This window comes from Argopecten irradians, chromosome 3 (genome assembly GCF_041381155.1).
Source record: "Argopecten irradians isolate NY chromosome 3, Ai_NY, whole genome shotgun sequence".
Classification (NCBI taxonomy): Eukaryota; Metazoa; Mollusca; class Bivalvia; order Pectinida; family Pectinidae; genus Argopecten; species Argopecten irradians.
This window is the reverse complement of record NC_091136.1, coordinates 40,494,795-40,518,888: the sequence shown is the minus strand read 5'-3', so window position 1 is coordinate 40,518,888 and position 24,094 is coordinate 40,494,795. Positions and strand designations below refer to the sequence as shown.

At 35.5% G+C, this 24,094-nt stretch overlaps 2 protein-coding genes across 4 annotated transcripts; one reads left to right on the top strand and one right to left on the bottom strand.

Annotated features, from left to right (window-relative positions):
• The first annotated feature begins 487 nt into the window (after positions 1-487).
• On the top strand, positions 488-14,195 carry LOC138318598 (cdc42 homolog). The gene is made up of 3 exons (XM_069261102.1): positions 488-709; positions 8,453-8,511; positions 9,031-14,195. Exons 1-3 carry the CDS (start codon positions 571-573, stop codon positions 9,436-9,438), a joined length of 606 nt encoding a protein of 201 aa, XP_069117203.1. The 5' UTR covers positions 488-570; the 3' UTR covers positions 9,439-14,195.
• Positions 14,196-15,010: 815 nt separating this feature from the next.
• On the bottom strand, positions 15,011-23,123 carry LOC138318589 (phytanoyl-CoA dioxygenase domain-containing protein 1 homolog). Of its 3 annotated transcripts, none has more exons than XM_069261088.1 (10): positions 22,804-23,115; positions 21,785-22,011; positions 21,511-21,628; positions 21,035-21,135; positions 20,290-20,431; positions 18,895-18,989; positions 18,506-18,611; positions 17,772-17,856; positions 16,415-16,616; positions 15,011-15,887 (listed from the first exon to the last, which is right to left on the bottom strand). In XM_069261088.1, exons 2-10 carry the CDS (start codon positions 21,932-21,934, stop codon positions 15,771-15,773), a joined length of 1,116 nt encoding a protein of 371 aa, XP_069117189.1. In that variant the 5' UTR covers positions 21,935-22,011; positions 22,804-23,115; the 3' UTR covers positions 15,011-15,770. The 3 variants fall into 3 exon arrangements, with proteins under 3 accessions (XP_069117189.1, XP_069117190.1, XP_069117191.1); XM_069261089.1 differs by lacking the exon at positions 22,804-23,115 and adding an exon at positions 22,159-22,212; XM_069261090.1 differs by lacking the exons at positions 17,772-17,856; positions 18,895-18,989 and having other exon boundaries at positions 22,804-23,123.
• Between the last annotated feature and the right edge of the window lie 971 nt (positions 23,124-24,094).

Genomic DNA, 24,094 nt, shown 5'->3' with positions numbered 1-24,094 from the left:
AAAAACATATGGTGAACATACATTACACAACTATAAACTTTATGTGGTGTTTTACATTGTAATTGTTCTATTGGGCTTAATTGCATAAATTACTGTTTCTAAAAGGTTTTGCAATTAAACAATTATTGTTTATCTTACGATCAATTATTATAAATTTTTGTCCAAATCGAAAACACTAAAACCATCACTTTGATTTCATCGTGTATATTTAACTGTGTTGTCTAAATCCGAAGTAAATTGAACACGTACACTGTTAGAACTACTTAAGTATGTGTATTGTTTCTTATTGTCATGTTCTATTTCTGAGTCAGGACCTATTCGTTTTATACAATATCCAGACAATAATCAACCGTTTCGAAATGCCTTATCAAGACAAGAAAGTGGTGTTTTCCGGTGACTGCCTGGGATATCCTTTTTCACTGATAAAAGGCAGAGTTTCCTCTGCTTAAAAATAAAAACGATTTGATTGGTCCGATACTGCGGCGGTGATAAATGATGTCATACTTAGGGAGTGAGAGTGCTACACATATGTATTACATGTATACATGAAGCTATCTTGTGCCAAACACCATGTCGGATGACGGGCCGAAATTCATCAAATGTGTTGTTTGTGGGGACGGTGCCATAGGAAAGACATGTATGCTGATGAGTTATGCTACTAACAAGTTTCCCACGGAATATGTACCGACAGTATTTGACAATTACGCAGGTAAGTAGCTCAACACCCGTCCCGTCGACTTAGGGGCTCACACAGGTGTGTTGTGTATTGATAATCAGGTGCGATATTGAGGCACACAATGGGGGGAAATGAAAAGATGTCTTACACAAAAATGCATAGTCCGCGTGCATAAATAATTGTTGTTATGAAATATTATGATGTATGATGAGTTCATTACACTTAACGGTTGACGGCTCGTTCATTTCAATGCACCCGGAAGTGTGTTATTCGTTTCTCATCGAATTTTAACGGATGAAATGATCTCTTGATTGATTAGCTCTAACGACAGTTTGGCCGCAGGAGCCATTCATCTGGTCATTAGTTTACCTACGGACTTGTCCGGGATGTCCAGTGAACTTTATCTGACCATCTATATACACCTGTTCGACCACTGGAACGCCCTAAGGATTGAACTTGAGGTCTCTATAACTAACTGGACATACTTGAAACGCTATGTCTGGAAATAATTTAGAAGTGTGATGCTGTTTTAATTAACACTTTATGATTATAGTCGCGTAAAAATAAAATAAAAAAAACATGACGGCTGCTGTATTCGAGCAGACGACGTGATAAATTGTTAGTGATGGAATGATGGATTGAAATAGACACCATTACACAGGGGTCATGCGAGGTCAAGTAGTTTGTCAGAGCTGGCTTAGACAGTCGTAGTGTTAAACCGGGCCGTTTATATCTATAATATTAGCATTTCGTTAATTAGAAAGCAATTAGTTTCCACAAAGACGCCTTCTTCTCTTTTAAAATCAATTTTAAATTTGCACACGGCGCTGTCTGTTCAGGTTAATTGTATTGACGGTTTGGGAAGTTATTATCATAACTTAAATGACTTATCTTAAAAGGAATGCCTTATGACTTTACAGAGAATTTGAGATTATACATAATTGTTTTCACCGGCTAACACATGACTAACTTCCTAGCGTGGCAATGCCATAACTAGTGTAGTCACTGCTTATATATACATGATAGTAAGAGTTTTATCATGAATATATTTAAACTGACTGTTCATTTTATAGAATTATCGGAAAATACAAATATAACTGAATTGACTGCATTGTGATAAAAATTTCTTGGAATTGAATTTCAGATATAATGTATTGTGCAACTTTACCTCCATGTCCGGGTTTAGTTTGACTAATACCAGCTTGAAATATTTTGTTTTGTATTGGTAGGGTTTGTAATGTTTTGTTGGACTTGTATTGTAGTGCACTCCCAGCCTGAGTGTCACTAATTAATACGTGACAGGAGTGCGGTGAGTCAGACCGGAAGTAGAGGACAGCACCATCTCGTGGGAATGTTGTAAGGGACAGTGTGAATGGCCTGATCTATATAGCACAGGGACTTGGGCATTGTTACAGTCTAATAACATACCTATAGACTCATCCTATACTACATCCTCGATACTCCAGAGGTCCCGATCACTTACGATCTCCATCCGGAACTCCTCGGGAAATAGATATTACATAGATGCATTCTCGGGATAATACCCGATGAGTTCAGGATGTTACGAACTTACGATCTCTACACCCTTGGACTATGTCATAGTGAAACTGAAGGCAGCTCAGGGGAACTAATCTGAACAAATCACAGGCCTGCAAAAATTTTCTTTGAAGACGACAGGGAGAGCGACGCCCAACTTCAGGGTCACACAGTCAACCACAGTATACCATTACACGACTCTTTTGATGAACTAAAATTACCTGTTTTTTAAAGTCATCATAAGTGATCGGAACCCCTGGATTATCGAGGATACGTGTATTATTATATAAAGAACATGTTCAGACGTTTCTGAGAGTTTTTATATCAGATCACAGTGTGTTGTCATTTTTGTTGAGCATGTTCTATGCAGAATACTCAAATGCACATAAACAGCTGAAGCTAATTCTCATGTCCCTGTGTTCTTCTAAATAGCATCACTTAAAATGACAGGCATCCGAGGTCAATTGCTGTCAGAAATGATGAGCGATTGTTTGTCAAATTTGTGTACTGGATGTGAAATGTTCACTACAGTTAACATTAATGTTTTCGATTTTTCCGTATTTCTACATTTTTATGTGTACTAGTTAGTACTGCATTTTAACACCCCAATACAAACGAGACGTTGGCACTGCGCCACACAGCTTTATTTACATATGTTTACATATTTATATTATGAATCAAAATTACATGATTCACATGTACAAAAAATCATCAGGTTGATTCAATAACACTTTACATATTCTTTCGCTCTCTGTTTCCTCCTTCCGTTCGCTTTCTTCTTTCCGTTTGCTTTCTTCCATATCCTTCCGCTCTCTGTTTCCTCATACCGTTCGCTTTCACCATATAAGTCCTTTACAAGCTTACCACTTCACTCGTCTCAAACTATAATTAGCAAATACATGTTATCAAAAATTTTGAAATAAGATTTTAGTACTTTTTCAGAGAGTCGCATTTCGTTTTAGAAAGACCTCTTGTCCAAATCTAATCTGACCGACAGCTATTAACCCATGACATACCCTCTAAACCTCCCTTCAGATTTACAATGACATACCCTCTAAACCTCCCTTCAGATTTACAGCGTGACTGGGAACAGTAAGAAATTGACACTTCAATGTGTAGGCACGGATGTAACCGATATATTTATTTCCAAACTTGTTACATTTTGTCTTTTGATCTTCTTCAAAATATGAAAAAAAAAATAGATATAAATTTAGGAGTAACAGCTCTACCGAGTATTTAAGCACTCGTAATAACATATTTAAAGTACAATGCCGATTTACACCATCATTGACTATACGTGTGTTATGGTGGTAATGGTGAGTATACATGTATCGGGCCGTACCACCCCCTCCCCGCCATCGTCAGCCAAACAATAGTTGCTCCTGTCAGATGAAAGCGAGGGAGGGGAGGGAATTGCTATATCTGATGTCTGTCTAGTGTAAAAGTTAGAACAAATGTTATCGTGTATACAAAACAAATGTCGTGATCCCATTGTACATTATATCTGATTATTTGAGAGAAAACTTGGAACAAACCATTAACTTCGGCAATCTTTCAAGTCTACCGACAGACCCATAGCTCCAGCTTTTGTTTGATATAAAGGCATCGGGGAAAATGTGCACCACATTCCGATAAACTGGATAGCGACTGCATGGCTTAGTTGAAAGGTGCCTGAGAACATCAGTCACACACATCACACATACATTATATAATTTTGATTGACAGATTAATGATAAAGCAAATCATTAAAAAATAAAGGACGCTTATAACATGATGTTAAACACATATACATTATTGTTCTATGTCGGGCCTTTTTCCTGTTAACATGCCATCATTTCCCATGTTTTTCATTACGTCACATGTCAGAGGTTAGTCAGCATATCTAACAATGATAGGATGCATTAAAGGATAGGCGTACACTAAGACTAACGGATATTGTTATTGTTAAAAAACCTCGGACGAATTAATAAACACATGATATATCGTCACCATATTATACCTCAGAGACGTGTAATACTACAATCTTTGACTTATCCAGAAACTTGAGTCCTGTACTACTTGTATATCGCTATTGTTTGTAAAGGTGACCTTATGGCACTTAGCGTTACAGAAAGTTTATACTATCGAAACCATTGACATGACAGCAGCGAATTACGTCACCGTAATTTCATGTAAAATTGTGTTTGTGCACACGATTGAAATTATACTAAACCATTTCTAACTTTTATGCGTTACTCCAATGATTGCTAAATTAAGCCACACAATGTGCTTGGTAAGAAAGTCTCGATGCTATTGTTTCTTTTTTGCCTTCAATTATACACGTAGTTGATGGTCCCTCCTATTGAAAATCATTATCAGATGTTTATGCTAATACATCATGTCTCATTTCAATATCTTCCTTAGATATTATGATCATAAGAAATGTTCTATGCATTTCTGTTGTGGCCCTATACACTAGTCCCTCCCTTTCAGATCCACAACCCCACCCCAACACCCATTGTTTCCGTGTCCCATATCTCTACCCCAATATGTCATTCCCCAATCCCCCACCCCCGAACATTACCCTTTGTCCCCGTTCCTTAACGTCATAGCCCCAATTCCCAGTCTCACACCTTCCCCCACTCCCACCTTCGCCTTACAACACTCTGACTCCATTCACTAACCTTCGCTCTCCCATACCACTATATCACCCATCTGCCAAACAACTCTCGCGCTGTTGCATCTGTTTATTGTTGCAGCCAAATTGATAACTGATGTGAAGGTTTTTAGCATGCTAGGATGCATACAGCAAGCACATCTTAGAAGTAAACTCGTTAAGCATTCGGCCTGTTCACAGGGCCATGGAGAGATATGTTGTAATTAGGAAAACAATGGTCGATTATCTTGTTACCAAGGACGCCGTAGAATGTTGTCTCGTGTCTGTAACTGTCTGCTTATATCTAAAAATAAAATCGATTTTCACCAGTGGCCGCGTAATTATGCGATTTATAATTTACCCAGGTGTTACTGATAACGTTACAACAACTAACACTCAGGCACTTACAATCTCAACACATAATTTTGTTACATTGTGCCTCAAGTCTATTGAACTGTTTGGGATATTAATAACCTTTGCTATTCATGTATATCACAAAAATCCTATTAATTATGAAAATTATCAATATGTAATATTCTTTGGCTGACAACGCCTTACTCTAAGCTGTTGGAAAGCCTGCTGTCAGCTTTAAAATTGTGAGTATTTATTATCTTACTCACAAAACGCTTCTCGACTGAATATGTCACTTCATGACAAAGAAAGACAAAAAAAGTGACCAGTCTCATTTTAAAGGGCCTTGCTATTGTTTAGTGCCAGGAACGATAACTTTTGATAGAGTTTTTGAGAATTTGTGCTTGGAATGACTGATATATTGCTTCCTGATAGACGTTTGAACCACTAAAATAACAACGTTAAAACAATGGTACCTAGCGACAACGTTAGTCTTGTTCTTTACATTGGCACGAGTCGGCAACTTTGATCTCCCGGTCAGTCAGTCCTGTTATTCTCTGATTATAAAACAAATACATATATAAATATAAAAGTGTGTAAAACATCATATCTTGATCGACGTATCAATATTATCCGTAAGGCATGTTAAATATTGTCAGTATCACTGCCTACATCGACAATCTATGAGAACATTTGTAGAATGGCCCAGTCTGATTAAGATATCGATCACTGTTCTTACCCGTTTCATAAAGGATCAGAGCTGATAGCATCCCCTTAATAATTAAATGTAACCTTTCAAATTGCTTCTTCCAAATTTCTTGACGAGGACAAACTCATTTGTAATCTTGAGTTGATGGAATCATTTTCGTGTATATAGTTATTTCTCCCATAGAGCGAAACATAATTACATGTATGTGTATACTATGATGAAATGACGTTTTCAGTTGATGTCGCTAGGCGAAGAATTTGTGTAAACTCATAAATCCTTTAGGAAACGGAGTGAGAATAGGTAACATCACAGCTAATGTAAGAGCTAATTTAGACAACATTCCATTTATCTTCCTCCTCTCATGCACACATGCTATTGAGATGTGTGGACTTAAGTAAGGTTGTGCTAATATTCAAATAGATTAGATTTCTTATTGATTTGTTGATTAAAACACGAATGTCATATCCACTGCATGTTTTCTTAAACCTTGAGCTCGAACTCGTACCGCCTACACTTTGAGCCATTATGGACCCATCTTACAAGCAAGCCACCTGTTACCGCCTTAGCTGCTGCTCCATCAACATTAAATCACGTGTTCCTTACGTCTTACACGTGCCGCATACACCGCCACCTGAAATTGAAACCTTTCCCCCACTTAGGAGGTCGCGTGCCAACAGCTGGTGGCTGAGTTAGAATAACTACAGAAAACCAATGTTGTTATATCAGACAGGGTGTACTGATGTAGCGTGTAGCGTTAGACATGCTGTACACCAGTTCAGGTATTTTTATTTGTTTTCCAGGCTTTAATTGAATGTAAGGTAAAAAAAAATGTTATTTGCGGATTAGACATTTGATACTTGTTACGTCATTAGGGAATTTCATATCAATATTCAGCATCGCTTGGCGCGGAACACCGTAAATCTACTGCGATAAAATGAGAAGCATTCTTTAAACTGATAAGTTTTGGCTGTAAGGTAGCCTGGGCCTTAACTAGATCCGTTCTCAACACAACCTATATTGTGTACTCTAAGAGGCTGGCGGCGAACTGACAAGAGTCTCGAAAATTCCATTATTTTCGTGCGGAAATATGGGTGAATATTAGACCTATATCTACGACGAAGATCATATGTGCAATAACGAAATATACTGCCATTGCGAATTAACATTTTTCCTTTTCAGATTTGTGATAAAAGTTAACCAAATGGATGTTGAAACAGTTCGTTTCTAGGTGTTCTTGTAGGAAGAGTGCGACTTCATGATCGTAAAGGCGACTAAATTTGGGATAGATATTATTTTATTTTTCCTCTGTTTGAAAATGACAGTTCCTATGATTCCTATAATACCACCACATGTTTCATCTTTAGTAGAATGATCGCTTCTGTTAGAAAAGTTATGTGATACATGTCTATAACACAGCCAGCCGCTACTCTGCAATAATAGAGTGGGACGACTGGTTTGCCTGTTTCAGTGAGTGGGTTTACTAGGTCGTAATCTTAGATAGTGTCAATCATTTAGGTAACACTTTATAGTAGGCAATAATTCAAATATCGTAGTCTTCAAAATTAAGCGCACTATCAAGAAAAGAAAGACTGTAACATTTCTAGACAAGGCATAATACGCGAATTGCTGGCCCAACACATACTGAAAGTCCGATCAGGATAGTACTGGATTTTAAAAATTCTCTAAACATACATAGAGAATGGTTGATTAAATAAGCGAAATGACATACAGCAGCATTGGTCAAATTTAATGCCATCACCGTTATGAGTATTTAACAGATCACAGTGGAACCCCAAAAACTTACTGTTATGTCTAAGACAGGTGGCAGAATCAAAACCCTTTTCGTATGAGTGCGTTTGTTTTATTAACGTAATAACAACAAGTTAAATACTTGACCAAACTAAAACGTGATTGGAAGAAGAACGATATTTCAAAGGACAGCGGAGATAAAGTAATGATTCACAATTTAGTCGCCTTCTGCGTTACAAACCTTACTTGGGTGACAGATGGCCTGGGTGGATGTTTCATAACGCGTCTTTGGTGTTTTTCTCCCAAATGATCATTCCGGACTATGTTACGATATTTTATGCCTATTAAGCGGTCTAGAACTCTTTAACTTTTAGGACATTGTAATTTTGAATTTGTGAGATGTTCTTTTTCAATAAAACTTTATTTCATACTGTGGCGTATGAACTTATTATTTGTCTAAATATATATTGCTCGAACAATAGGATATAACATATTGGAAGTATAGAGATATCGACTTGTCATTACAGTGATATTGATGGTAATATTATCTTTACATTGTGGAACTGGCAGCATTTATATCTTTTATTCGTTATGGCGATAAAACACATTATTTTGGTGATAACACTGAAGATAAATAGAAAGTGTAATGTTCAATATGAGACAGCTATCAAAAGCACGATTTCATCATATTTTATTTCAAAGACGAAAAATGACTAAACAACAGGCATTGATTATACAATTATATTATTCACAAGCGTATAACAATCAATAATTACAAAGTGTTTATTTCTTTCAGTAACGGTTGCCATAAAAGACCAACAGTACCAACTGGGACTTTTTGACACTGCGGGACAGGTGAGAGACCTGAACACACAAAAAAACTGACTTAAATGTATTGTAGTCTTCCCTGACAAACTATCATTACATTGGTTAACTATACTCCTTCGTGTAAATGTGAAAATACTGCTGAATTTACAGGTGTCTCTTCTTAAATTCACAGACATTCTTGATTCTGCCTTTTTGGACATTTGATAATATCTTGTGTTGTATGTATAGTCGGAGTTACGAAGTTCCTGAAGGCTACCACGATAATAAGCTTCCCAAGTTTAAGATCACCCATTGTTAAAATAGTTGTATGTAATGAGTGTTTGGCTTCCCTAAGGGAATCGAGGTTATAGAAGTGTACTGTTACATTTTGTAATGTTAAAAGAGTATCCACTACTAGAAATTGATTTCAATGAATTGAAAGCATTTTCTCCTTAGTATGGACATACAGATATCTCCGAAGGTTAGCACGAACTAGAGGTCATGTTTCTAATACAGACCTGAACATATTGTAATACATAATACATTGTTGTTTTTATTTTCATACAGGAAGAGTATGAAGGCCTCCGTAGACTAGCTTACCCTGGAACACACGTGTTCCTGCTAGCTTTTTCTGTAGTGATGCCAGAATCATTGAGAAATATCGAACTGAAATGGCTCCCCGAAATTTTACAAACATTACCACCGGCTGCCTATCTCATTGTCGGCACACAAGTAGACTTGAGAGAAGATGAGGAAATCAAACAAAAGCTCCAAAAACGGAGACAGAAACCGGTCACCTTAGAGGAAGGTCAACGATTCGCCAAGAAAGTGGACGCTGATTGTTACGTTGAGTGTTCCGCGTTAACAAGACAAGGACTGAAAGACGTGTTCGACGAAGCTATGATTGCAGTTCTGGATCCCAAAAAGCGGAGACGGCCTCCTAAGAAACGACGCCTCAAGTGTGTAATATTGTGAATATGTGAGGTGGTTTGTAAATTATTATGGAATGTTTAGCCCTAGGTCAGTGGGTCAGGGAGACTGGTCAGTTATAACCGGATATACACTATTTGACCACTGGAGGTCAAAGAGAGAGACCAAAGAGGCTTGCCATCACGATATTCAGCTGGCGACCGGATGATGGTCATTAATGAAGTCATCTGCAACTGGACGATGATCAGTGAGGAAGGTTGTGTATGACGTCAGCAGTGGTAGGGTAGTGATTGTTGACAGTGTCCATTGCTGGCGATATAGCCGCGCCTACAGGTTGGTTCGAAGGGAGGTTTTAATGATCCGGATATACAGCTTGTCTATCAGGATTACGGGATTTCAGCATAATAGTCATATGTACTAGTATTAAGAGTTGCAGATAATTCTATATGCTACTATAGCACAAGCGTAGCGCGAACATCAGCATAATTAATAAGATGTACACATATTTAGATTAGTCAGGAATTGCCATTACATTGATATCCACCAGAAGAAACTTCGGATGAAATGTCAACGATGTGTTCACGCTTATTTGAATCACCTAAATATTATCTTACAAGTATTCAAATGTTGGTGTTCGGATAGACCTGTGTACCATAACTTTTTAATTGTAATATTGTTGAATATGCAGAACCGACCTTTCTAGACACTAAATCATTCCTCATTAATTGACTGATGTGTGCAATAACAGCCATTCCTACGTACCTAAATAATGTAACTTCAACTGTTCTGGCCATGGTGGTGCTGAAGTAAATATAGGTTTGTTTATATTGATTTCAAGAATTCATGTAACTTTGGTGCTAACTTTAAAGAGAAGCAGTATTCAAGAGTGACAGAAGGTGCCAGAAATGGTCTCTTCAGTGTTAAAGTATTGGAAGAAAAAAGCTAAAACCGTTGTTTACGTCTACAAAGTCGAAAGTTACATTAAATTTGCATATTGAAAGGCCCAAGGTTATTTCTTGAAGCAACCCTGGAATAATTTTGAACAGACATGAACCTTTTCTGTCTATGTTGCGTATGTAAGTAGGATTGAACAAAATTGAAACTACTCAAAAACTTCTAAACTACTCCTTGCTTCTGAGTACATTCAATGATATGATGTTATGGAAACAGAAGTAATACTTTGTGCTTAAATAGCGATGGTTTGGGAGAAAAGACATGTATATGTTGTTAGTTGCTCTTTCAATGACTTAACAGAAAAGGGTCTCCTTCGATGTACATTTAGCTGTAACAATCCTTTTAAGTCTATATTTTTGATCAAGGGACTTAGCCTATTTTCTTTCACTAGAAACCATGATTCATTGAGGTTCGTTAAACTGTTACTAGCCAATGCAGGTAAAATATGTATCCTTGAAGTTATCTGAAAGTTTTGTTTTCAACACAATGATGAAGAGCTAAAATGCGTTTTATTTTTAACCCGGACAGCGGAATCAAGCAGTCATTAATATGCGATATATTTTTATAACCTGGAATTCTGTCAACATTTTTATATTGATATGTATAATACATGTATATCCATCCTCTTTGTCCAGAAGCTACTTATACTAGAACTATTCAGATACAATATATTTGGAAAAAAGGGTACTGGCTTATATTCTTATAATCCATTTGGTGCTTTCTCTCTAAATAAAAGTGAGCTTTTTATTGAAATTTCACGATTAAGAAATTTGAATTTATCAATTATGATGATTTAACCATGTACAGAAAATATACTATTAATACAAATGCAACTAGTGATATGACGTCAAAATGTGGACAGCGACGCAATGAATTTATGAACTATTTTACACGTTGTCTTAATTCTTCAAACATATTTCAGCTGAATAGTGAAACTTTGTTTTGATTTATGGTTACTTTATATGAAATTCCGTGTTCAAGTTTTGATAAAAAAAAATAATATCAAAACATCGAGAACCTGTTACTACATGCCTAGTGGAACATATCTTATAATGTAGTACAAAGAACAAATGTATGAAGGCTAAAATGACGAGACTAGTTTTAAAATTGTGTATGCACCTGTTCCCGACATCCTCGCATCTAAGATCTGAATCTCTCACCACAAATCAATTCAACGAGCCTTAGTTATTTTTGGGCGTCGCACTGTTGTAGGAAGAAGTCATTCTAGTCCAAGGAGAAAGTAGTCTCCATGATTTCGTAGTATTACTTTTACATTTTATTTTCTTCCAAAATCATTTTCATTTTTATTGTTTGATGAGATACCGCGTTTTATCCTTTAAGACAATAATCTATTTACCATGTATACGTGTCGAATTTTATTGTACAAGATATTCTGCTCTTGGTTAACTTCTGGTAACACTATAGCACATACTGATGTATGCTAATGTCCACGAGTTGGACTGTTCATTAGTTCGACATTATAACGAATAACATTGTCGTCTATGAAGCAGAAAAACGATTCTCCTGTTTTGGCGCTATCATGGAGTTTTTATCGTGACATTGCACGTGTGTCATTTATGGTATGTTACGAAGTGTTCAAGGCAAAACTTACCTATCAGTTGATTAGCATGAGGTTTTTGTTTTTCAGATAGTACATCCTATTTGATCGTTTGATCATATATTTTCGCTAAAAAGCATACCGATTTTACTGTTTTAAATCAAAATATAAATATTTACAAACATAGCAAAATTATTGTTTTCCATATTGTCGCAATTATTTTCACAGAAAGTAATGTCTGAAATCAAAAGTTAAAGTTACATCATGATGATTACCTCTTCGCATTATAAACCATTAATTACGTCTATAAATCAGACTAAACCTCAACATAAGGTCGTGTTAAGTAGTCTTATGTGTATTTCAACAATGTCATCATGCATACAAGTTAGAGGTAGCTTATATGAAGAATTTTTTTTTGTGTTTTTTTATTATTTTTTTTTTTTTGCACGGGACAGCGTAAGTAAAATATCATCTGCTTAGACTTTAGTATAAACAAGAGCTGAAACATATGTTACTCCAGATTGATAGTCAAGAAAATCACATTTACCTCTAGTAACTTGGTCAGTTGCTATAGTAATATTTCTGTATTATCACGTTATAAGGCATATGAATGAAGGAATAATATATAGAGAAGTGTTTATAAATGAGATGTGTATTAATGTGTATTATTTTGTGTTGAGATAAAATAGACATGCTCCTATCATTCTTAAAGAGGATGCCGACCTATGTTGCCTGCAGGATGTTGAAAATGTATGAGTATAATGTCCAATCAAATACATTATAAAAACATACCGCATACTTTCTGTATAAACCATTTGATAGGAATGCCACTCGTCTTCACACATCTACCTAACAACGAATACATTTGCAAACATCTCTGAAACATAGATTAATGGAATATTTTATAAGCATGCCAATTCATAAATAGTTGCCATGGGCGTTCTAACGAATCCTTAAAAGTCTTAACAGTTCTTCCCTCCATTGTAAAAGAGCAATGTCACAAATTTCAAGTGGTAAGCTATTGAGTTTGAGAGTCTGATTTTTGTGAATATCATCGGATATGAGTCACGAGCGTACTTTTTATACATATTAATACTGAAGCACCCTTCATGATGAATGAACTTTAACATCCTAGGACATTATATTGTTTCTCCGAAATTTTCTTACAAAGGAATGTTATTACACGTGTATTGTTTAATCATACTTGATAATCTACTTCAATTATTATAATACATACTTTTCATAAATACATTTTGTGGCTTACAATATTTTGAAAATGTTGTAATTTGTAAAAATTAAAAAAAAAATAAAAACTTACATCACACTATTTACAATATGATGGATGAGAATTTCAATCTGTTTTGTTGTAAAGATTTTTACCCTATCAATTTTTCAAGTTTAGGATGCTTTCACTGTTGTTTTTACGTTTTTATACAAAATGTTGAGTTAAGTACATGTATGTTGCATTTATCTTGCCGTCATCAATCTGTATGCATCATGAGGTAAATACAGCTCCTTCTCCAAAACCGATGAAATTTGTTATAATTACACGTGCATCATGGAAATAATTCGTTGTTTCATATCAGTTTACTATATAATCCACCTTTTGATGTTGATAAGACCACCATTATACACTGTTTTGTTACGGAGATGTATTGTATGACGATTGTACGACGCAGGAAAGGCAATAATGTATACTATATACAATGTACTATATAAAGAATGAGAAGTATTATTTTTACTTAATTATGCAACTTCAGTTTGTAATCGTAGTGAGCATTTATCGGATGTACTTTCTTTTCTCTCGAAACCTTGAACACATGAGTGAGTTTGACCATTAACAGATTGTTTAAACGTGACGGGCCCGAATATGAAATTAATATTGTTATAGGAGAATGTCAATATTGGATAGATCCTGATTATTTAATATCTGTACAATGCTTTTTAACAACGGAGTTTGGACAATTTTCATATTTAAATTTATATATAATATTACGTCGCTCAATATTTACCGGTGCATCATCATATGCCTATTTGTGTCTTATCTTATCGCATTGTACTGGGAATATCGGATAAACTATGTAAATATATCAACATTATACTGTACACTGGATTCACGAATTAGAGAGAACAGAATTTATAGGACGTTACGGATCATATTGTTGACTATATATACATAAATATATATACATGTGCAACACATGGAATTTTATTTTAATTGTGTTATTTTAAAACGAGTCAGAATAAATTGAATATATGAATAAATAAAAAAAGAAAATAGATGCTTTAATATTTGTGTTGTTCTGTTTTGTCTCTTTGATGGTTTGCAATATATATATACTGGGACATTCTATTTCAGCGTTTGAGAATAAAACCCTTTTACAAGAGGAATGGAAGCTAGTTCGCACTGATACTACTCACTGGGTCTCTATGGGGCTGATTGAGGATCTAATGAGACGTTATATAATACTGCATTGCCAGGTATTTACGTAGGTAAAACAAACCGCGAATTTAGGTAAAACGAATTATTTTCGCGATTTGGCATATATACATGTAAGTCAACAATTTCTCAATATTTTGCGAACGATGCTCCACGAAATCGCTAAAAAATCATCCCTACTAAAATAACCGGCTGTCCAGTATGGATAAATGATTTTCATACTTTGATATGTCACGAAAATTTAGACCATAATAAGTGACTTAAGGTCCAAATGTACATATGAAGAAGGAATTGTAAAATAATGAAAAGGGGATATATTTTAACCATATTTTATTGAATTCTTCTAAATTCCGTTTCCTACGTCAGTCCATGTTGTCATTACTTCGAGGGATTTCGTAGGTATTTGTCCATATTAGTGCTCGTTCGCGATTCTTTAAATGCCCACTACCTTTTCGGAGCAAAATTTAAAGGTTTCTAAAAACATTAATAGCATATGAAATATATATATCGATGGCCTTAGATGTAGTTATCACACCTATCACAGTTATCCAGCCTAATATATGATATGTGTGAGTATTCATTTTGTTATTTTGCCTTCTGGCGCAGTAACATTCAACTACCGCGCGGTATTTAAGACGACGGTGGGAAACATAAGACGACCCGCATTATGAAAATTAACATTTTATTTATTTGAATTGAATTGTTCAGAAGGCGATGATACGTGTAGTATTAACAGTAAGTTAATATCTTTTGCGACTCTATAACATTATCGATCTCGTTGTACATTCCCAGTTTAAAAATTAAAAGCCGTTTCGGAAAGGTAGTGGGCCTGTAAATCAAATTAAGTCCAACTAATATTATCACATAATGCAATATCGCGTTACAAAAGGCATGTGTGTAAAAAATAATTCAATACTATTTCTCGTATGATGGATGGTAGAATACAAGAGTTATGCCCCTTGAAACCATATGTGTATGCATAGAAAGATAATGCAGATTTTTTTTCTGAATAACATTTTTATTTATTTTTCTTGTAAATAACTTATTGATATGTAATTACTCCGATATCAATAAATACAAATGGCAGCATATATTGAAAAAATTTGGATGAATATATAGCAATACAATTTCTGCATAACGACACCAGTAACGGGATGCGGTTTAGGTATTTTACGTTTATGTTGTGTAATTAAGTCTATTCTTACTCAAATGTACTTCGAAAGGGACGTGGTGGTATTTGCACCTGTCATAACCAATACTGCGTTCCCGTTGGAATAGGAACAAAGTGGATCTAAATACTCAACCCCGGTCGAAAAAAACAGTACACAGTAAAATCCCAGACTTTCGTATCTTTTAAACTCAAATCGCATGAGAAAATGTATTTATCTTTGAATTGTAATCTTGTCTTTTGTCATCAAAGGAAAGCTAAGCCGATTTTTCTTCACTATGCATTTTTAGGACGTGTTTATTTATATGTACGATCTCCCATTTCTTCATCCAAGGTCCCTGTATGGAAGTATCAAACTCAGCCTCTTTTGCTTCCTATAAAAACAAAAATTGTAAGTACATGTATAGACGATAAAAAGTATTACATAATTGGGTTCTTATAAACATTGCATGACTTTTGTTTACTTTGAATCGATCTTACATTATTTAATCATAGATTAATTAACGTATCCTATTACCCAACCTATATACAAGGTGCAAATAAACAAGGGAAAACATTGCTATAGCATTATTTTCTAATAATCTGTTTTAGTATCACTAATTGCATTTTCGCTTGCCAAGGGCATCTGATTACGTTACACTCTATGTGCAGTGTAACATGTGGAATGTAACGCTATCAGACGCCTTGGTGCATGCATGATTTGACAGACAACTTCCGACATATCCATGCCATGCTGATGGGTCACCGAGAATGTTATCACAGTTCACTTTTTTGTTTATCAGTTTAATCCTCCTAACAATCACATTGCTGTACAAGTGATTATCTTTTTTTGGTAGGGATTTTACTTCCCAAACATTATCTTAGAATTTCCTTCAATTTATATTGAAAACTGGTTGTCTACCTGTGGTTTCTCTGTCACAGCATCATTAGTGACCTGGAACCTGTCCACACCATCAAATGTATCCCAGTCCACTACATGGTTAGGGTCATCCTTCGTCCGGAAAACGACCCCGTCTTTGAGGTTGTAGTATCCGTAGGGATGGTTTGGGCTCTGCCAGCGTAGATCCACACTCCAACGGATGTGATCGGATATGTTGTCTAAACTGTATAAAAAGAACAGTCAATTGATGAAAAAGAATAATATGAGAGAAAAAAGAGTTACAGAATTCAATATTATTGCAAATATCATTAAAATATATTACAAACTAAACTTCATACGTCGGGTAAAAAATTGTTGTTTATCAGTAAAAGCAATATGTGCTGTGTTATCTCCCTTGAACGTTATATGTGTCGTAACTGTCATTGCTTCAAATGCTTTATCTATGCTTATAAGAACCAAGTCTGAAACAATCACTTTATATCACTGACAATATTGTAAAAACGAGGTTGCAGGCCACAAATTGACAATAGACATAAATATCCTTAATATTTTATTTATAAAATTAAAATCTATTTAGTGTAATTATTTTGATTCTCAAAATCTTATGACACTAAATAACTAATAAAAAGGTTGTTTTTGTTTTGACAGTATAAAATTACGGCACCTATATATACTTTTGAAGTGTCAGATCTCTAAAATTGTTAAAAAGAGTAAATGGATCTTTGCTACATATATATAGTTTTATTTTCGGCGGAATATGGGCAACACTGTACGTGGTACTAAAAAGATTTAATCATGATTAATAGGTAGCAAAATCTGAATGGGTACTGAACCACTGGCACTGACTTCTGAATGGGTACAGAACCACTTGCACAGACTTCTGAATGGGTACAGAACCACTGGCACAGACTTCTGAATGGGTACTGAACCACTAGCACAGACTTCTGAATGGGTACTGAACCACTGGCACAGACTTCTGAATGGGTACTGAACCACTGGCACAGACTTCTGAATGGGTACTGAACCACTGGCACAGACTTCTGAATGGGTACAGAACCACTGGCACAGACTTCTGAATGGGTACTGAACCACTGGCACAGACTTCTGAATGGGTACAGAACCACTGGCACAGACTTCTGAATGGGTACAGAACCACTGGCACAGACTTCTGAATGGGTACTGAACCACTGGCACAGACTTCTGAATGGGTACTGAACCACTGGCACAGACTTCTGAATGGGTACAGAACTACTGGCACAGACTTCTGAATGGGTACTGAACCACTGGCACAGACGTCGGATTTACCATACCTTGTATTGAAAATATTTTACGGAAAATCACATAAGTATAATTGTTTTTATTATCATTTAAAAGATACCTTCTGTGTGGAATGAGATTATTGAACAAGAGCATGCTTCCGAATGGTACAGGACATGTCCGGAGGTCCTTCTTTACGTCTATACCTTAAACGGAACAAAGCATCATGATATAACAAATGCATCGATAACTTTCAGCGGGAGAAATGGCAAAATCGACAGGGTTATTTCCAAAGATACGGCATATGCATGCTGATATACATATCAGCTTATCTCGACATATATAAACTTATGTTTATTTGAACAGATATTGTCTAGGTACATTTGTGTATTTTATATGGTGTTACAGCGGCCTTGGTCATTATTTTATTCTACCAGGATTGACCTCAACAATGGTCCATAACTGATAAATATTTTTTCTAGCTGAGGAAATGATGTGTTTTATCGGAAACATAATTATATAGCTGACGTTGTTTATTGTATCACTTAACTTAATGACAACTTGAGGTAATCTGACTGGTGTTTAAAATATTTTCACTACAGCAAGATGAAAACAAGATTAGAATTGTCTATGGTTATCATGGAAACAATACAATGATTTCACGACTGTTGAGTCTGTTTCAAATGTAAGAGTATATTAAATGTAACAACTGATTTATCAGATTCAGGAAGCATCAGAAGAGTGTTATGTATCAGTACGATCTAGTCGGATAGTATTGATCACACGCTACATTACTGATTTGTTATCTTCTTTTCAGGATAATTATTAAATTTTATGGATGATGAAGGTTATTACCTAATGTTTTCTCCATCTCTTCCTCCTCCAACATGACATACCACGTGCCGCCATGACAACACTGGTGTGTTGCTACCTTCCCGGATTTGTGACCACCTGTCATAATCTGTTAATGAAGTACAGCAAAAAAAGTAGAAAATTAAAAACAATCTCATTTTATTCTCGGTTTTTTTTAATTTGTTTTGATACACTCAGCGATCTGTAATATATTCTGACCGATTACCAGCATTGACTGTCATATCCAAGTCTGTGCTTCTGTTCCAATGATTAACATTTCTAATATGTACAGACAATTCTTGCTTTTCTAACACGCTTTCAAGTCTGACTAATGTTGCTAGAAGGTGCCGGCTTTTATGTTGTCTTCGTCATTAAGTGTACTGCTAACTTACCTGGAGACAACCGTTAGTTTCTGTAGCATCCACAAACGGTATCCAGGCCGTTGGCACAAGTACACGATAACTGTCGGTGTCGAAGTAACCATTGTCTGGAAATTATGCAAACAGGCCATAAACCATTCAATATTGTTTACGGGGTTTATAACAGAATATGAAACAGTATTGATAACACTATTGTATATTTTTTCCAGTTACCTGAAAGTAGGATGTCAGAATTGAACACTTTGCATACCATAAATAGCGTTTAAGTTTGAATTCTCAGTATATGTGTCCCTTAAGCCACCGTACTAGATAGTAATTCACTGTAAGTCTTTGAGTTGAGGAATCGTCCATGTGAGCAAGGATTTCGGCTCTGGAACCTGGACGAGAACCACCGTAGACTATGAAATGCCAGTTATTGCTCCAGCTTAACGTGCAACATAACATGAGTAGGTTGACGAGTTCAGTGTCCCTTTGTCATTATAATTTGACCGGATAGAGGAGTGTGTTTTTCGATGCATTTTATACTTTGCTTCAGTGAAATAGCACAATATTGTCAAGAGAGCAAGGGAACACGACAAAAGAATACCGAATGTCTCCCCCGCACACATAGATGGGAATTAGTCATTAAATGATCTTATCTGTTTTTATGCATCTACACACTGTCGCAAGAATAACACAACGATAAATATGAATGAAAATAATGAAAATGGCCAACCAAAGTTAGGCTGACTTAGAATTTATTAATATATATATTCAACACAAAAAAACCCAATATAATCAAAACACATGGTACAAGTTTTTTAAAATATACATATTACAAAAGGGGGCCAATGTGGGGCTACCAAAAAGTGCCACAAAGACTTGAAATGTATTCCCCACAGTATCAGTCTTTCTACCGCAAAACGTTTCTTTATGTTTCTTTATCTTTATAAAAAAATCTTGACTCTAAAGGACTATTAATTTTTGTGAAAAAAAAAGTCTGAATAAAAAGTGTTAAAATTGAGTTCTTCTCTTTAAAATCCAATATGGCTTACTGATGAGAGGGGTTTCAGCATCCCACAATATAATTGACCAAAATGCGAAAAGGGGACGCCCGATTTACTAAGGGGAATAACTCTAACAAGCCAATATTGACAATTAAGGGAGATAACTCTTAAACCCTTATGTACCAAAATAGCAAATACTAGTATTCTTGCTGTATGTTTAAGATGCATGAGTTAAGCTTAACATTTAGCTGCTTTATATACGTCGAGAAACATTATAAATCAGCAATTATGGCATTTCCCCAACTAAATCTTCATATCGAAGGAAGCACACTATCGTGTTTTCATGTAACACTTAAGAAGATGCAAAACTTGTCCCAAATTTCAATTTCACAGGGTTTAAGGGATTTTAATTGGTTGATACCTTGATGCCACGGAACTGTTGTAGCCTCATCTCTTGGTACCTTAGCCCGAAGGTTCCACACTGGACTACCTGCTATGTCAGGACCTATCAACTGTTCTATTATGTTGAGTAAGGCGTCATCAGTCCAGAGATCCCTGAACGCCTAAAATGAAATATAATACTTTGTTTAGTTATGTGCATTTTTTGAGGATTTCACAAGCATTTTTTTTGTTGAAGAAAAACAGTAAGACTAATACAGTATTGAAAATATATGGATTTCCCCCAATAAACCTGTTGTTCTTAAATGATGAATACTTTATTCATGAAAAACACTTCATTGTAAATATTACGACGAAATAACTTTCTATGTCAATTGTTTGTGACCTCATCGATTAGTGACCGAAATGGTTTCTCAAAGTACAGCGTAACATAAATTACTAATGGCTGGCCATAACTGGATTACGAAATGGATCTACAGTTCTCCTGGTTTTACAACATAGAATATTCTTTCTCATTGATGATTTTTTTCTTTATGTAGAGACAAAATGATTATTGTGAAATAACATTTACTAAAATATGAGAAACAATCCCATTTCATGTATATATTGATAAGATTCTCATTTTAACTCTTTAACATATATCAGCAACAGTTATGAGTTTCAAACAAATAAAGTGATAACCAGAATGGGATATGATATGTTTGAGCTACTTAAAGTGAAGAGAGGCGAACTAACAAAATTGAAGCTGGAATAACATAGATCTTTACCTGCGTCATTTTGGCCTGCTTTATGAAGAGAACATTAGCTCCAGGGAACTGCTTTTCCAGTTTGATAAGTCGATCAGAAAAGCCGGAATCTGAACATAAATCTGTAAAATACAAAATTAACATTCATATACATATGCAGAAAATTAACTATCAAGATTTTTGTTTTTAAAATCACCATCGAGGGTTAGAAACAACATGTATACATTGAGTAAGCATCATTATTCACTGACATTACCGTTTCAAACAATGGAAATACTGGTTCCATGGAAGATTAAATCTGCGTCATTCAGTAGATACGATACTAGTCATCATATTCAAACTAATTTCAAAACTATTATATCAATATCGTGATTCGCTGATGACCATACCTTTATGGAAAATAGGAATATACCTATATACGCTAATACACATAGCGGAAAGGCATATGCTGGTTGGGAAATTGGGATGTGTATGCAAACTTTGATGGAGTACATTACCGGTTATCTTCCCTGCCTTATACAATTTTTGAGCTAAGTCATCCGCCATTTGGTTGATAGCGTTCTTGCAGGCCTCCAGCTTCTCGTTGGAAAATACATCCTTTACAAGTACGTATCCCTGCAGATATTGTAAAAATAGATTCGCTGTTGAAAATATCAAACAAGCTGTGATCATGGTTTTGTTTGAATGTTTCCCGTTATTATTTGAAATGATACTGATAATAACAAAATGAGATAACGAACAATTTCATAATGAAGGAAAATGAAAATATACGTCTTCAAAGAACTTCCGGACATCTTCCTGCGACAGTTGTCCCACTTTTGGTTCGGCTGTAGTTTTAGGAATGGCCCTGGTGTCATAGACTTCCGGGTGCTCCTCTCCAGTATATCCGTCTAGGGTGGGCTTAAATGATACGTCAGACATGGTCGATTTAGGTGTGGGTTGGTCAGCTTGATCGGTAAGTTGGTCTGTTGGCTAGCTGCCTTTTATACTGTTCATAGCTGAATATTAAAGGAAAAACATGTATCGTGATTTGTTAGTTATAAATACAAATCTAGATACAAATGCATTTTGCTGTTTTTTATATAGCGTATTAAATGTACAAAAATGAATAGAAGAATAATCCTCGATGAGTCAAAATGACATACATTTGTAAATGCATATTTCAAACATAGGAAATATATGTAAACCAACACAAATGTCAAAGTCCTCCGTTCTACCGATGTTGCCCGCATGAGTCAACTAGGAATTTTATCTTACCTAGTACTTCGGTAATCAGTGCTACATTGTACAATCAAACATTTGACTTCCTTTATCAGGAATGATGATAATGGAATGTATAATGTTACTATAAAATTAATCTGATTCGTTTCATCTAATTTAAACATTGAATATAAGTACCCAAATGATACTTTGTGTTTAGTGATTTGTAAAATATTTTATGTCTAGTGATCAACCACTTTCTATTTATATATAGCTCGAACGTATTTAACTGACAATTGAGGTGCATTTATATCTGCTTTATAAAATTATTCGCGACACATTTGAATTAGCATAGTTATCCCAAGTTCTGACAAGTTCTAGAAGGACGAACTGTATGAAATGTTCATGTACAGTGTTACGTAGTACCCATCCGTTTATCAGACTGCATCGTAGTGTAGGCTGAGAACGTGAGTAGTTTTGATAATTCTATCTCAGAATGATTCAAAACACTTTAATTCATTTTCACTGAATCCATCATTTTTGAAATACAAATGGTACATTTATGATGAATATCAATACTGTATACTTACAATGTACCGTGCTCTCTTCGTTATTTTTAGATCGTTCAATGTTCGGTTAACAGACACTGCCTCTCAGTGCCAACTTTCACTTTCCATTTTCTCTATGTATTTTCCTGTGTTATATCCCTGGCTTGCTGTGGTGGTGGCGGCGGTGTGTGTATGTGTGTGTATGTGTAGTACCTCCGTTAAGTAGAGCTGTAGGCCGACCAATCAACAGACATCGCCCACAGCCGGGGCATTCATCCCCAGAGTGAAGCAAGCGGTCTCATATAATTATTGAAAACGGTTTAATTCGTGTGGGTTTTTTTTTTTTTTTTTTTGGAAAATACAATTTTTTTTTATATGTATGCATCTTAAGCCGATTGAAGTGAATTAATTGTTCATTAATCAGCTTAATAATCAGGTATGCGTTAAACCATGGTTATAACCACAGGGACTTGTAACGTAGGTTGTGAGAAAGTCTGCTGTGTATACATGTGTACTATATACTATATAAAAGGACAAGGGAACCAACGGCTCGCTTGGAAGAGGTACACCTGCCTCTACAAAAGTAGCCCGAATTCCGTCAAACATTGATAAATATGTACATATTTAATACCAATATATTCTTAAATAAATTTTCGACATGGAAAACACAACTTCAAACACGAAATAATATATTAACATACCTTTATTTCACTATGAACGTGGAAAATGCAGTCAGATATCACCGATGTCGTTTTGCCTGTCCACTGAAATCTAGGTTAAACACGTTTGTGTGGATATTGTGTACCCCATACCCGGACCCGGACTGGAAACACCATATACCCGGTGTCTGTACACTAAACGCTACAATATCAATGTGGTAACGGTCAAGTACAACATTAGAGTCTCCATTTAAGTTAGATTCTTCAATTAATGATATATGTATCTCAAATAAAGGTTCTTCTAAGAACCTAAACCATGAAACTTAATTTATACAGAGTCTGAGTACAGAATTTCAGTGTAGTATCGGGTAAGGGCGAGTACACCAAAAAGGTACCCATCATCAATTACAATATGGCGGATTATACGAACAAGAGTCGAGTGCTGGATAAAAAAAGTGTGATTCCTCGCTTAGCTGTTGGATTGGATTAATGAAAGAGTTATCAGAGATAGCCTATTTGTATTTGCAATGGAAAAATATCACCAGAAAGTGAAATGAATGCATACAAAATCTGTTACAAGGGAATATGAGTGCTTTTGACCTAGATTTTACTGGACAGGCAAAACGACATCGGTGATATCTGACTGCATTTTCCACGTTCATAGTGAAATAAAG

Coding starts and splice junctions, on each gene's coding strand:
- LOC138318598 (XM_069261102.1), top strand. CDS start 571: ATGTCGGATGACGGGCCGAAATTCATCAAATGTGTTGTTTGTGGGGAC. Junction 710..8,452: donor AGTATTTGACAATTACGCAG/GTAAGTAGCTCA, acceptor TATTTCTTTCAG/TAACGGTTGCCATAAAAGAC. Junction 8,512..9,030: donor TTTTTGACACTGCGGGACAG/GTGAGAGACCTG, acceptor ATTTTCATACAG/GAAGAGTATGAAGGCCTCCG.
- LOC138318589 (XM_069261088.1), bottom strand. CDS start 21,934: ATGTCTGACGTATCATTTAAGCCCACCCTAGACGGATATACTGGAGAG. Junction 18,612..18,894: donor AAACTAACGGTTGTCTCCAG/GTAAGTTAGCAG, acceptor CTTCATTAACAG/ATTATGACAGGTGGTCACAA. Junction 17,857..18,505: donor AGAGATGGAGAAAACATTAG/GTAATAACCTTC, acceptor GTTCCGTTTAAG/GTATAGACGTAAAGAAGGAC.